Genomic DNA, 14,838 nt, shown 5'->3' on the forward strand with positions numbered 1-14,838 from the left:
ATGGAACTTGGAGATAATCTTCTCCCCCGCTCCTTGTTTCCATAGGCTGGATGGCATTCTGCAGCCTGAAGAGAACTGTTTCTCAAAGAGTAAAGGACACTCATGGAATCTTTACGATTATGATAGCATCGATGTGAAACGAGCACCTACTGCATGTCAGGTACGTTGCAGGCGCAGAATCTTCATGCCAGCCTTGCAAGATGGGCTCCTCAGTCCCCATTTCTTTAAGAGAGAGCCGAGTCTGAGAGAGGCCCAGGAGCTCCCAGAGGCCCCGCAGCTAGGGAGGGCAGACACAGACCTGACCCCAAGCGCGCCTGGCTTCAAAGCCCAGGCCACTCCTACCTCGCTGCACGCCGAAGGCTGATATTAAATAGAAAGCTGTTAGATAAAAAAAAGGATTCAAAACTGCATTGTGTTTCCTGCTCAAACACTAAAAAGGCAAAGTTAATACTGAAGCAGCTACTCAAGGAAAGAGTATATTCTTGAGCTTCGATAAGAAAAGCATTAAAGCAATTGAAGAAATGGTTACTTTTGATCTTCTGCTTTTCTATTCTGAAGGAAAGCAATTCTATTGCGTTAAGTTCCTCAAGCCTTATCACGCAGACAGTATTGTTTTTAAGGCTTAAAAAAATATCTCAAATAAAAATTTGTGGAGTTCTTTACTATTCAATACTTGTGAGATGGGGAAACAGACAGTAACATTTTTTTATAGATTTACTAGGTTGGAAACTAGTGCCAACCACAAGGTTTATTGTCAAATAAAACACTGTTTTGCTTTTTGATTGCTCGTTTTAGAAGAGTGCTGCTTCTGTTCTATAATCGCGTGCACAGAATTATTTAATTTGTTTTGTTTGGATCTTATTCTGGACATTTTCCCAGTCGGAAAGATGTAAAAATTAAAACATCTATTATGTCTTTTATATTCTGAGGTGGGTTATAAGGAGACAAAAAAAAAAAAAAAGAGGAAGAAAATATTCAAAATACTGGGAAATATCCATATTTTAAAAGTCTCCTTGTTTTTCAGACCCTGCAGTGCCTGTGAGGTTGGCACATGCCCTCTAGACTTGTTTTTGCTCCAGGAGCAGATTCTTCCACTAACAGAGGCAACATCGTCTTTATAACACTATGGAAGCAACCACAAAGACCCATTTTAGTAGCGATTTATAACTGCGGTGTGATGTGAAACTCTTAGGCTCAGAGTGAAATCATCAGGCTTGGTACTTTTGTTAATGGCCCAGAGGATAGTCAGAAAAGTGGGGAAAGGCAGGAAGACGAGGAGTGCCTCTTGGCTGAGTACTATATAAATTAAGTTAAACACAGCCCCACCCCCACCTTCCAGTGGCTTCCATTCAATACTCAAGTAGCCACAGAATCCAAGCATTTGGCTTTTCTGAACGATCTGGAGTTTATTGGAGGCTCAAAAAAAAGTCTGTGCAGGTTTCCCCACACTGCCCTCGAGTCAGGAGCAGGTGGCGGCTTTCAAACGCCAAGAAGCAGCTAACGTCCCCCTGCTGCAATGCCCAGCCCAAACTCAGCAACAAAGTCCTCAAAAGAAAATTAAGCTTCTGTTATCATGTCAGGATGGAGAGCCAATAGGGAGCACATCAACCAACAAATAAATCCTGAAATTTTTCATTCTTCTCCTAACCCCGGGCTTTGAGTAAAAGTCAACTGTGAACTGGAAACCCATGGGGTGGTGGGCGAGGTCCCAGGCAGGCAAAGAGAGACCACTGGTGATGGATGACTTAAATCATCGAGATGCATTCAAAGCTGCAGGCCTGATGACTCTCACCCGCGGGGACTGGAGGAATTAGAACCGTTAGCTCTCACTTTGGAGAATTCGTGGAGAGCTTCACAAACATGGGAGAAATGCAGATTGAGGACCTCTTTTAAAAACAGTCAAGACAGAGAAGGCAGGAGGGAAGGACGCTGCCTGGATCCAGTGAACCCAACAGGTCCCATTTTGAAATTGGCTGAAAGTCCTACTGAGCAATCTCTCACCATACCTTCGTTTACTTACTTGTTGTATTCATCATCTTTCATCTTCAAACAGAAGGTCTCCAGAACCCTCCTCAGCGCATGTGGTTGGACCAGACCCGTCTTGTTAACATCAATGAGCTTAAGGGCTTTGATAACAGTTTTAATGTTTTTGAAAATCTGTGTATAAAAAGAGATTTAGGTAAAGTCAAAAGATCCAGTTAAAAATCAAGATGGTAATAATAAAAGTGAACGTGTTTAAATACTTCTTGTAAAATAAAATGTTTTCAAAGACTCACAGTCGTAGGTATTGCAAAATGACATATCTATGGAAAAAGGGACACTTTACATTTCTTGAATGTTTTCAAAGCAATTTTCTCTGTAAATGGTCTTAGTAAGTTTTAAAAAAAAGAACTTTTTCTGATGTAAAGCAGTAAGTCTCATACACAATTCATTGCATTTTAGAGCCATATGAAAAATCTTTTTTGTTAATTGATACTTTAAAACCGTAATTCTGGCATAGCTGGATCTGGACAATTCTTATTTTTCATAGCCACATGCAAACCATTTTTACTAGGAACTGAAAAATATGAGTGTATATTCCAACCCCTCTGAATTTTTAAAAGATATTACAGAAAAGTTTTACAGTGATCTTTCCCAAATTCAGCAAATGCATATTTATTGGGCACAGAGACCTGAAAGGCATTTGGTTAGGTCCCATGGAGACGCGGGGCCGTGTGCCTGCCCTGAGCCACTTCTATGTAAACGAGAGAAACACCCGCCAGGGCTCACCTGTGCCAAGCACAGAGCCCTGTGACTGCACTCTCCCGAGCCACACGAAGGACGTACTGTTTCCCCACTTTTAGATAAAACCGAGGGTGGGGGAGGCCACAGGAGTTGCCCATCATCACCTGGTTAGACGATAATGATGCTGGGGTTCAAACTCAAGTCCACCCCCAAACTACACCTCCCGCAGAGCAGATAAGGCATGTAAATAAATATTCATAAATATTCACCAAGACAGGAACCATGGGAACAAGAGCCAAACACCAGAGACAGACAAGTGAGGAGCTGTAGGTCTTCACACAAGAGAACAACACTTCCAGCAGAGCCACCTGGGAGGCTTCCTGCAGGAGGTGGCATCTGAGCCAGGAGGGGGCCGGGGCAGGACAGGACAGGAAGGCACTGAGTACAGCTGGGCGTGAAGGGGGTTGTGGATGAAGGGTGATGAACGTCTGGTATGGCCAGATCCTGGAAGGTCTGACTCTGCATCCTGTACTGTAGATCACATCCAAGTCCAGCCCAGACTCGGAGGGAAATTAGTGCTCCTTAAGGAAGGAGTTTAGGGAAGACTCTAAGATGAACAGGGTTTTTCCTAGTTTCCTCAACGCCTCCTCTGATGAGTCCCTACACTGTCTCTGACCTGAAGGAGCCTCCTGCCAGCCCCCTCCCAGGGTGGCCGTCTTAGGGATCACGCAGGAGGAACCACTGAGCTGGCCTCTGCCCCAGCTCCTCCCGGCTGGGTCATCTGCGGCCCTCCTGCCTCCGCCCCCCGGGCCCCCGGGGATGTTAGCCGGCCTCTGACTCAGCTCCTGTCCTCCTCCCATCCAGAGGTCACCTGCCTGCTCAAACTCACGCCTCGTCACCACTAACTGCCGCTCTCCAAAACGAAGTCCCACATCCAACGCCCCCCGTCTTTCAGCCCGAACCCCAACACCCTTCTCCCCTCCAGGACCCCGCCTGCTGGTCCCTCTCCTCCGCACGCCTCCCCACGGCCCATCTTTACAGTGACCCGGTGCCTGTGTGCTTGACCGCCACCTCCCTCCTCCTGCCTTCCCGGTATTGGCTAGACCCTAACCCTGCTCAGATCCAACTCACCGCCTCTTCCAAGCGCCTGATGCGGCCGGAGAGGACGGGCCATCGAGCACTCACCTGGGTCCCCTCACTCAAGACCGTCAACGCTGCCAGCAGGTGCGCGTGGTGATGCTCGCCTGGGCGGTCCGCTCACCCGCCACCGGGCATATTTCCCACCTTCTCCACTCTCTGCCTCCCTTCCCACGCCGCCTCCTTCCTCTCCGCTGATAACCTTCCTCCTCACTTGCAGAGAAACCAGAAGCAACTGGACGGCAAGGCCCCGTGCTCCCCGACACGCCCAGCCTGTGTGCCTCCACACCCGGCCACCGGCCTCTGGTCCTGCGCCGGGCCACCGCTGCTCTCGCGCCCATCAGGAACTGCTCGTGCCCCGCTGTGCCCAGCTCTGAGCTCGTGTCCACGATGACGAACCACCTGAGAGGTGAGCCCTCCCTCCTCGCCCCGCCTCACCCCTGCCCCCAGCCACTCCTTCCCTTTTGCAGAAATTCCCCCTCGAAAGCTGTCTGTGCGTCCTGTCTCCAGCCTGTCTCCCCCCACACCCGATCAGTTCTGTCCGCAGCACTGCACAGAAACTGTGACCTTGTCAGGGCGACCTTGCCAGGCCCGGCGGCTCCTGGGCGCCCATCTTGCTGCCTCCACAGCAGCCCTCCTCCCAGCTCACCGCCCCTTCTTCCTGGACGTATGCCTCCTCCCCGGCTTCCACACTCCCGCCCCGGGTTCTCCTCGGCTTTCTGGCTCGGGCTTGGCCTGGTCCGTGCCGGTCCCTCCTCATCTCCCGGCCTCTGAGCTCTGGGCACCTGCGGACTCGGGCCTCGGGTCTCCTGGCTTGTCTAGGCACACGCCGTCCCGGGCGGCCAGGCCTGTAGCCTTAACGAGCAGCTGATGCCTCTCAGTGACTGTCTCCAGCCCTGGCTCCTTCTCGGAGCCCCAGTCAGGACATCCAGCTCCGCCCCGTCCCACCGTGGCCGGGCCTTCCCACCAGATTCTTCGCTCACAACCCACATCCGGGCCAGCCTGAGAGCCCAGTGGCCCTCCCTTCAGAACGTTTCCAGAACCCAGCCCAGTCTCTCCGCCTCACACCCTACTGGCTGGGCTGGTGCGACGGCTTCCCACTTGGGCCCCCAGTGTCCACGCCTGATCCCACAGCTGAGGCTCCAGCAGCAGCCAGGGTTCTGTGTAGCTAAGGCTGAGCACGCCCTCCAGTCGCTCTCGTCCCCTCCAGGTCAAAGGCCAGAGCCCCGCAGACCGGCTCCTGCCGGCTCTCCATCCCCCAGCCGCCCGCTGGCTCATTGCCTTCGGGCCACGAAACGGTCTCTCTGCTTCTCGTGGGTGCCAGCCCAGGAACCTCCTGCCTCAAGGCCTTTGCATTTGCTGTTCCTTCTGTCTGGAAACTTCTTCCCCAGACACCCACTGGCTCTGCCCTCACTTCCCGCAGGTCTTGGCCCAGATGTCATCTGATCCAAAAGGCCTTTCCTGATCCCACCCGCAGCACTCATCTTCTGCAGGGTACTTCTCACCAACGAATTTAATGCTCGTCTTTACTGTCTGTCTCTCCCTCTGGCAAGTGTGCTCCCTGAGAGCGGGGCTCTGTCCACTGCTTCACGCCGGGGTCTAGAACAGCCTCTGGCAGAGTGTACGTGCTCAGTAAGCATGTGCTTGAGTAAATGAATGAGTGAGTCCATCTTCTTTTCACCTGCCTGGAAAAAAGCCACACTCTGAGGAAGCCTCGTTATATGTTGACGAACACACACCTCCTCGGGGCCTATCCTGAATGTAACAATGATTACATTCAATGTAATAAAGATTACAATAATATGGTAATTGAACAAATGTGAACTGGATGTTTGCAAGGCCCTGTGCTGAACTGTGTACACATCTCCCACTTCCACCGACTAGAGAGCATTGGCTGAAACGAGCTTAATATTCAGAATCAGGAAGACCAAGCAAGGAAGAGCCGGGAGAGCATCAGCTGGAGCGAAACCGCTCGTGCACGTCCACCCTCAGCTCCACCACTTTGTCTAAAAGCACAGGGCCCCAGCCACAGAGAGCGCTTGTGCCCGTGGCCGAAAAAAACCCCTCGGTACCTCGTCTGCTGCCAAACCCTGATTCACCTCTTCTGGGAGCACATGAGGCGATGCGCTTTTTTAAAACCCAAAGTAACCCAGATGGACCCAGCGTGGAAAGCAGGGAAGCAGCAAATCTGGCACAGAGCTCACACCCACCAGAGGTATGTCTCCAAGTTTCTTATCATCTGTCAGACTGAAGTTTGGCAAGATCTAGATGGAGGTGCAGATGGCGAGGCTTATCAGAGGCACCAGAGTTAGGGCCGTGGTGTGAAGACTCGTCCTACCCCTGACGGTGACGGGAAAGAAGAAAAACACAAAGGAGTAAAAGGACCTGCCCCTGCCTCGCCCCGCTTCCCTCTCCCTTGAAAAGGGAGAAGAGGTGGGAGAGGAAACGCAGAGAGAGAAATCTGGATGGTGTGGGCAGCATCCGGCTCCTCTCTGGGCCAGCCCAACGTCTGCCATTTGGCTCCAACTGGGACACGTGTGCGTTAAGAGCCACCGGCTCTGAGCCTCCTGTTCCTTCCACCCCAGCCCCAGCTCTCACCCAGCAAGGCCCTGGGCTCCAGCCACACTGAGCTCCCTCGCTTCCCAAGCCCTCCGGGGTCTCTTCACCACGCCCAGAGCCCTGGACGATCTGACCCCCACCACCTCCTGACCTCACCCGCCAAGTCCCCTGGCCCTTTCCTGCTCCAGCCACACAGGCCTCCCTGCGCGTTATCACACACACCAGGCGCACTCAGCCATCAAGGCTTCTGCACGTCTGGCTCCCTCCGCTGGACGGCTCCGAGGCCCTCATTCAGGTCTCGGTCATGTGCCACCTGCCCCGAGAGGCCTTCCCGATGACCTGCGCAAAAACGCACCCTCGTCCCTTTACTCCTTCGCGTTCACCCACACCTGCACATTTCATATTTCTGTCTCTGTTTATTGTCTTTCTTCTTCCATTGAAATGTAAATGCCAAGCAAGGGGATTTGGTTTCATTTGCTGCTGTATCCTTAGGCTTACAACAGTCCCTGGACAGAATGGATGCTCATAAATATTTGCACAGTGAGTTTACAGCCGTGTTGCTGCCCAAACGCCTTCCCGTCCGCTCCGGGGCAGGAGCTGGCGCCGTCTCTCCTGCTCTTCTGACTGCACTTCCATCCCGACACTGGCCCCCTGACCTCCATCTTGACATTTTGGTGAATTCCTGCCTGAAGGTGGTACCCAGCTCCTCCCCTGCAGGAGGGGACCTCCCTACTCCCTGCCTGGCCTCTGCTCTCCAGGAGCTCCATCCCCCTTCACTTCCCCACTGCTTCTCGGGAGGAGGGCTCAGAGAGGGCCAAATCCACGGAGAGAGGAGAAATGCTGTACAGCTCACGGGAGGAAAGGGGCCTCCTCCCAAATCCAGCTTCTCAGAAAGGAAAGCGTGGTCTTGCCCTGTGAGGGCCCAGAGACCAGCTTGAGAAAGGTGCTCTCCCGGCCCGGCTCCAGCGCCTGTGGTGGCCGAGCTCCCTTTCCTGCGGTCCAGGTGATGCAAACTCCTGCCTGCTGCCTGTTTTTATATGCCTGCAAGCTGAGAATGGCTTTTGCATTTTTAAACGGTTGAAAAAAAATCAAAAGAAGGATATTTTGTGACACGTGAAAGTTATCTGAGTTTCAAATTTCAGGATCCAAAAGTAAATTTTATTGGTGCCCAGCCACGCCCCGTTCATTTATGTAAATGAGTTGCCTCGGGCTGTTTCCCCTACAGGGGCAGAGCTGAGTAGTCAGACTGAGCAGTCTGGCCGGCCAAAATACAAATATTTACCATCTTCACAGAAAAAGTTCACAACCCCTGTTCCACTCCCTCCCATGCAACCCCAGATATCTGAGTGGGTGGTAGGTGTCAGGCAGCTTCAGGTGCACAAACACAGAAGCAATGAGGATTTAAAAAGAAAACCAAAACAATAGCTAATTATGACGTTAAGGCTCGAGAGCCAGGAAGTGGCCTGAGACCCTCTGAAGACCTGCCCTCAAGTCTTCTCTTCCCCGCCACCTGCCCCAGACCCATGCTCTGAGCCCTGCGCCAGGCTTAGGAGTGCGCCGCCCTTCCCGGCCCCTTGCTAGACCCCCCAGCTCCCTGCTGCACCCCAGGCCCCCACAGCCCCCAGGCTCCCCCTGCAGCACCACAGACCCTGCGAGAAGGGCAGCATCTGACCCTCTTCCTGTCCTCAGAGCCCCCATATGGGGAGATGACTGAGCCCTGGGGATGATTCAGAACCAAGCAATCTAGGGAAGCGAACCACAGTGAAGATGCATTAAAAGGTTCGCTTCTTCCGTCTGGACAGCAGGGCTAGGAAAAAGCAGGCTACAAAGCCTAAAAGTTCTGAAGTATGGCTACATAAACCAGGACTCGCTCACCTAACATTTCAAGAAAGGAAAAAAAGCCCCGTTTCACACAGGAGTACAAAAGGAGGAAATGATTACTGAAAAGGAAGTGATAGGAGCAAAATTAAATTAAAACTTTCCCCAAAAGATTTAGATGAATTCATGGAGGGCAGACTCACAAGTGTTACTACATGGAGCAGAGAATATCTGTCCTGAACAGTAAAGCCAGGGAGGGAGTAGGGAACAGAAACCTCCTCCAGATACAGAAAACTACAGAAAGTACCCCGGGCCGCCATCGTTCGGGTAACCTTGGAACAGTGACCTGACTCTTCCTAACTTCAGTTTCCTCGTCTGTGAAATGGGAATGAAGAAGGGCACTGTATCAGTGTGTGCAGGTAAAATGAGCTCACGTGGGCTTCCCTGGCGGCGCAGTGGTTAAGAATCCGCCTGCCAGTGCAGGGGACACTGGTTCAGTCCTTGGTCTGGGAAGATCCCACATGCCGCGGAGCAACTAAGCCCGTGCGCCACAACTACTGAGCCTGCGCTCTAGAGCCCGCGAGCCATAACTACTGAGCCGGCGTGCCACAACTACTGAAGCCCGTACGCCTAGAGCCCGTGCTCCGCAACAAGAGAAGCCACCGCAATGAGAAGCCCGCGCACCGCAACGAAGGGTAGCCCCCGCTCGCCACAACTAGAGAAAGCCCGCGCGCAGCAACGAAGACCCAACGCAGCCAAAAGTAAAATATAAATAAATAAATAAATTTATAAGAAAGAAAGAAAGAAAAATGGGTAGATATAGTAGAATTTCATCAAAATTTATTAAAAAAAAAAAAAAAGAAATGAGCTCATGTGTGCAGGTATCTCCCAGGGAACATACTCAATAGATGGTGGTCTGATAGGAATTGCTGATCAGGACCAAAGGCTGAGGACAGAGATATAAATAGCCAGATAGCCACACACACATGCTGGAGAACAGTAACTGGCAGAACCAGCACTAACCCCCACACCAGCCAGCGCCTCTACCTCTTCCAAAAAGTCTTGAGTGGACAGGAGTCCAGGGCCAAGAACAGGGCCTGGATCAACGAATAAGTGTTAAGTGGACGAATGTATGGATGATGGATGGATGGATGGATGGATGGATGGGTGGATGGGTGGATGGATGGGTGGATGGGTGGATGGATGGGTGGATGGGTGGATGGGTGAGTGGATGGATAGATAGACGGATGATGGATGGACAAATGGACAGAAGGAAGGATGGATGGATGGATAATAGATGGATGGACAGATGGAGGGATAGATGGATGTATGCATGCAGTGATAGATGGATGAACGGATGAACAGATGGATGGATGGGTGATTGATTGCAGCATTCATGGGGAAGAAGCTTTGGTGAGCCAATGAAATGCTTATACAGACAGGACTGGTGCCTGCAGAACAGCAGATAGGCATGTCATTTCTGTGGACACAGTGATCTGCTCTACACCTTCCTGGGGGAAGAAACTGAGAATTGAACAGAAGTAGCAGAGCAGGAGGGGAAGATTAGAGTGGTCTACATGCCTATTGTTGGCATGGACAGGACACGTGAATTTTCCATGAGTTAAGTGGAGAACAAGAAAGGTAGAAGGCTAACAACGAAGTATCAGAAAGAGAAATTAAGGAAACAACCCCACTTACCATCACATCAAAAAGAATAAAATACCTAGGAATAAACCTATCTCAGGAGGCAAAAGACCTGTACTCCAAAAACTATAAGACACTGATGAAAGAAATTGAAGATGACACAAACAGATGGAAAGATATACCATGTTCTTGGACTGGAAGAAGCAATATTGTTAAAATGACCATACTACCCAAGACAATCTACAGATTCAATGCAATCCCTATCAAAATACCAATGGCATTTTTCATAGAACTAGAACAAATAATTTTAAAATTTGTATGGAAACACAAATGACCCTCAAACAGTCTTGAGAAAGAAGAACAGAACTGGAGGAATCATACTCCCTGACTTCAGACTATACTACACAGCTACAGTAATCAAAACAGTATGGTACTGACACAAAAACACACTGATAGATCAATGGAACAGGAGAGAGAGCCCTGAAATAAACCCACACACTTATGGTCAATCTATGACAAAAGAGGCAAGAATATACAGTGGAGAAAAGACTGTCTCTTCAATAAGTGGTGCTGGGAAAACTGGACAGTTACATTTAAAGAATGAAATTAGAACATTCTCTAACACCATATACAAAAATAAACTCAAAATAGATTAAAGACCTAAATGTAAGACTAGATGCTGTAAAACTCCTTGAGGAAATCATAGGCAGAAATCACTGACATAAATTGCACCAATATATTTTGGATCCATCTCCTAAAGCAAAGGAAATAAAAGCAAAAATAAACAATTGGGACCTAATTAAACTTAAAAGCTTTTGCACAGCAAAGGAAACCATCAACAAAACAAAAAGACAACCTACTGAATGGGAGAAAATATTTGCAAATGATATGACTGATAAGAGATTAATATCCAACATACATAAACAGCTCATACAGCTCAACATCAAAAAAACAAACAACCCGATTAAAAAATGGGCAGAAGAATTGAGCAGGCATTTTTCCAAAGAGGAAATGCAGATGGCCAACAGACACATAAAAAGATGCTCAACATCGCTAATCAGCAGGGAAATGCAAATCAAACCCACAATGAGAAATCACCTCACACCTGTCAGAACGGCTATCATCAAAAAGAACACAAATAAAAAATGTTGGTGAGGATGTGGAGAAAAGTGAACTCTCCCGTTGTTGGTGGGAATGAATGTAAATTGGTGCACTGTGGAAAACAGTATGGAGGTTTCTCAAAAAAAAAAAAAAAAAGAAAGAAAGAAATAGAACTACCATGTGAGGCAGTAATTCCATTCCTTGGTGTATAACCCAAGAAACCAAAAACACTAATTTGAAAAGATACACGCACCCCAGCGTTCATAGCAGCATTATTTATAATTGCCAAGATATGGAAGGAACCTAAGTATCCATCAACAGATGAGCGGCTAAAGAAGGTGTGGTATATACAAAATATACAATGGAATACTACTCAGCCATTAAAAAGAACGAAATTTTGCCATCTGCAGCAACATGGATGGATTTGGAGGGCATTATGCTAAGTGAAATAAGTCAAATAGAGAAAGACAAATACTGTACGATATCGCTTACATGTGGAATCTAAAAAATAAAACAAACTAGTGAATATAGCAAAAAAGAAGCAGACTCACAAATATAGAGAACAAACTAGTGGTTACCAGTGGGGAGAGGGGAGGGGCAACACAGGGGTAGGGAAGTGGGAGGTACAAACTATTGGGTGTAAGAGAGGCTCAAGGACATATTGTACAACACAGGAAAATAGCCAATATTTTGTAATAACTGTAAATGGAAAGTAACCTTTAAAACTTGTATTAAAAGTTTTTTTCAAAAGAAAAAGAAAGGCAGAAGGCTTGAGTTGTCCTGCTCCCAGGGCTGCTTCTCAAGTGAGGGGACAACACACAGCATGAGAAGGCGAGGTGGACCACCGGCAGGAGGGCTGAGGAGGTGCAGGGGGATTAGGCCAGAGCTGCTCGTCACCAGAAAACCACCGAGTTCAGAGGCCCCCAAAGCACTGTCCTAGTAACTCCCCATGTGCCCCATGAGAGCAGCCTTTACCTGCTCCCCACAGAGCACACCAGTGAAGGGGGAAGGAGGCCAGCTCCCCTTCCTCAGCCCTCATCACGGATCCCACAAGCCGGGGAGGAAGGAAGCAGAAGGAGGGAAAGAGTCGCCAACGAGCCAGCAGCCCCCCCTGGCCCTCCCCCTCCCCCCGGGGCCCGTGGAGCTGCAAGGAGGGAGGAGCGGCCAGCTGAGCTGCATCTGAGCTCCGGGTTTAAAACTGGACTAGTCTACGCTGGGCTTGTTCTACCTGAACGTGACCAGAGAGCCGTGGGATCTGCTAAGACAGCCTTCGGGGACAAGGAAGGCAGATGCGCCCACGCCCGCGTAAGAAGCAAAGAATCAAACTGCTTCATGTTTGTGCCCCACTGAGTTCAGATGGTTCAGTAAACCGGTCACAGTGGATGTGATTCTCACTCGATAGTTCTTTGTTTAAAATTCTTTTTATAGCACTGGGAGCTCCAGGAAGGAAAGCTGTGAACCCAAATAAATATGACCACCCAGACTTGAAAGGAGGTGAGAAAAGGCCTAAGGTTTCCTCCCTGGAGCCCAGAATTCCCCCTCTCCAGGCCTGGCTCTGGTGGGGCCCCTCCCGGGGGAAGGCAAACCTTCCTCGGGCCAGAGGGCAACCTGCACCATGCTATCCAAATTAGCTCCTGATTCGCTGTTTTCTGTTCCCTCCTCACCTGGAGCCACCTTCCTCACCTGGTTTCTAGCAGCACGGGGTCGGGGACGGCAGCCCACCCGCCTGCCTGCGGACTGAGACGCAGGGGAGGGGGCCTCTGGCCGCCCCTCTGTCTTGGCTCCGCAGCAAAACGCAGGGTTCGGCAGCCACTGCTGTCAGTCTGGCACCTTTCTGTCACCACGACTAAACTCATTTTAAATTTAAGGAGTACATTTTAAAAACTGAAGCCAAGAAAAAGGATATCTCTTACAATAAACACATCAATGCTCATTTTCCTTATTATTCTACTTTTGGTTATTTCGTATAAAATCTTTAATTAAAGTTTTTCTTTGAAATTGTCATTATCAACCCAGAAGAAAGGAAGGGGGAGAAAAAGAACAACACAGCTGTGCAGATACGAAGCGCTATTCAGGACTAAATGAACTGGAACGGAGTAAGTACCCGACTGTTGCGTTCTTGGTTTTGGCTCTGCAGTCTCAACAGCAGTCTAACTTGTCACTTTACATCGATTCCATCTGTTTACACTCTGCAGAGTATTGGCTTCCTACTGTGAACATTTCCTATTTACCAGCTGGTAGAGATGGTCCAAACCAGATAGGAAAAAATGAGACTACATTCAGAACCTCATAAACACAAACTTTCAATCTGGGGACGCCGTGTGGAAGGAGCGGAGCTGGCGCTGCTCCCCTTTCACAAAGGGGCTGACTTCCGCTCCCGGGTCCGGTGCTGACCCCCAGGCCGAGGAGTAGGCCTTGAAGCATTGAACAGATGCAAACCCTGCCTTTACCACAGATTGAATAAGCTCACATAAAAAGACATCTAACGGAGGCCCACGAAAACAGAGGAACAGGGAGCAGACTAAAAAAGAGCTACAGCAACCTAAAAGTCAGAGTTGCTATGACAGCAAAAATCCAAAAATCTGATTTGGGGTTTCCTTGCAGCCACAGTGAAAAGGGAAACTTCCTGTTCTATACACCACAGGCCACAGGTACCTGCCCCTACATTTGATTTTCATTTTTAAAATGCCCACCTGCCACAAGTAGCTTAAAGTCATCTAATAAGAAATTCTAGCTACTCACTGAACTTCGGACACAGCTATGAAAATAGGCCCCAAGTCCAAATACCTAGGGCTTTAAAAAGGCTGCCAAATCAAGGAGAAATATTTCCCATCTCTCCTTCTTTCTAACCGAGCCCACACTCATAGGATGGAAGCTCCTCCGCAGGCACCACAGGCCAAGAATACTGAGGCCCCTGTCACCCCGACCCCTGACCACTCATAGAACAGAGCTGCACACCAGGAGGGGCACGCCGATCCCCTCCCAGGAACTCCATGGCATCCTTCACACAGCAGAGGTGCTCAGCAAATGCAGGCTGATGGTGATGGTGAGGGGCTGACTACTTCCAGGGCCTGGGGACAGGTACCCCTGATTCCAGCTGCTCTCCCATCAGGTGCATCCATTACTCTGCTGACACCATCTCCTAAATTCCTCCTGTCTCGTGTCATCATCCCCTATCAGAAGCCTTCGATGAACTGCCACCATCAGCACCACCCTTTGCCCCACACTTTAGGGTTAATGCCTCCACCTTCTTCTCCAGCCTGCATTTCAAAATGGCTCTGTCCTGGGGCTTCCCTGGTGGCACAGTGGTTGAGAGTCCGCCTGCCGAGCAGGGGACACGGGTTCGTGCCCCCGTCTGGGAAGATCCCACATGCCGCGGAGCGGCTGGACCCGTGAGCCATGGCCGCTGAGCCTGCACGTCCGGAGCCTGTGCTCCGCAACGGGAGAGGCCACAACAGTGAGAGGCCCGCGTACCGCAAAACAAAACAAAACAAAATGGTTGTGTCCTCTGTTCCATCTTGCCTTGAGAAACAGAACTCCTCACAGAAGCGTCACAGATTTGGTGTCCCCACCCCGGCCACATCTCCACTGCCTTCAGCTCCGCGTCCTGTCCTTCCACCAGGCTGCAATCCTGAAAGCTGTCCCAAGTCCCACCCTCTGCCCTGTCCTCAGCACGCACTGACAGCCCAGCCACGGTCCAACTCAAGCTCCAGTCTCACCTTTCTCGTCCAGCTTTTCCTGGCTACTCCAATTACTGTGAACTTTTCCTGCAGAGCCTTATTTACTCATCCTGTAAATACTCCAATTACTGTGAACTTTTCCTGCAGAGCCTTATTTACTCATCCTGTAAATACT

General features: G+C 49.9%; 1 protein-coding gene across 1 annotated transcript in view; it reads right to left on the minus strand.

Annotated features, from left to right (window-relative positions):
* EFCAB6 (EF-hand calcium binding domain 6) overlaps positions 1–14,838 on the minus strand; it is a 200,123-nt gene that overhangs the window by 177,421 nt on the left and 7,864 nt on the right. Inside the window, 1 exon segment of the mRNA XM_029206632.1 lies at positions 2,021–2,157. Within this exon segment, the coding sequence (XP_029062465.1) occupies positions 2,021–2,157 (137 nt within the window).

This window comes from Monodon monoceros, unplaced genomic scaffold (genome assembly GCF_005190385.1).
Source record: "Monodon monoceros isolate NGI ecotype Baffin Bay Population unplaced genomic scaffold, NGI_Narwhal_1 Super_Scaffold_6, whole genome shotgun sequence".
In the NCBI taxonomy this organism is placed as follows: Eukaryota; Metazoa; Chordata; class Mammalia; order Artiodactyla; family Monodontidae; genus Monodon; species Monodon monoceros.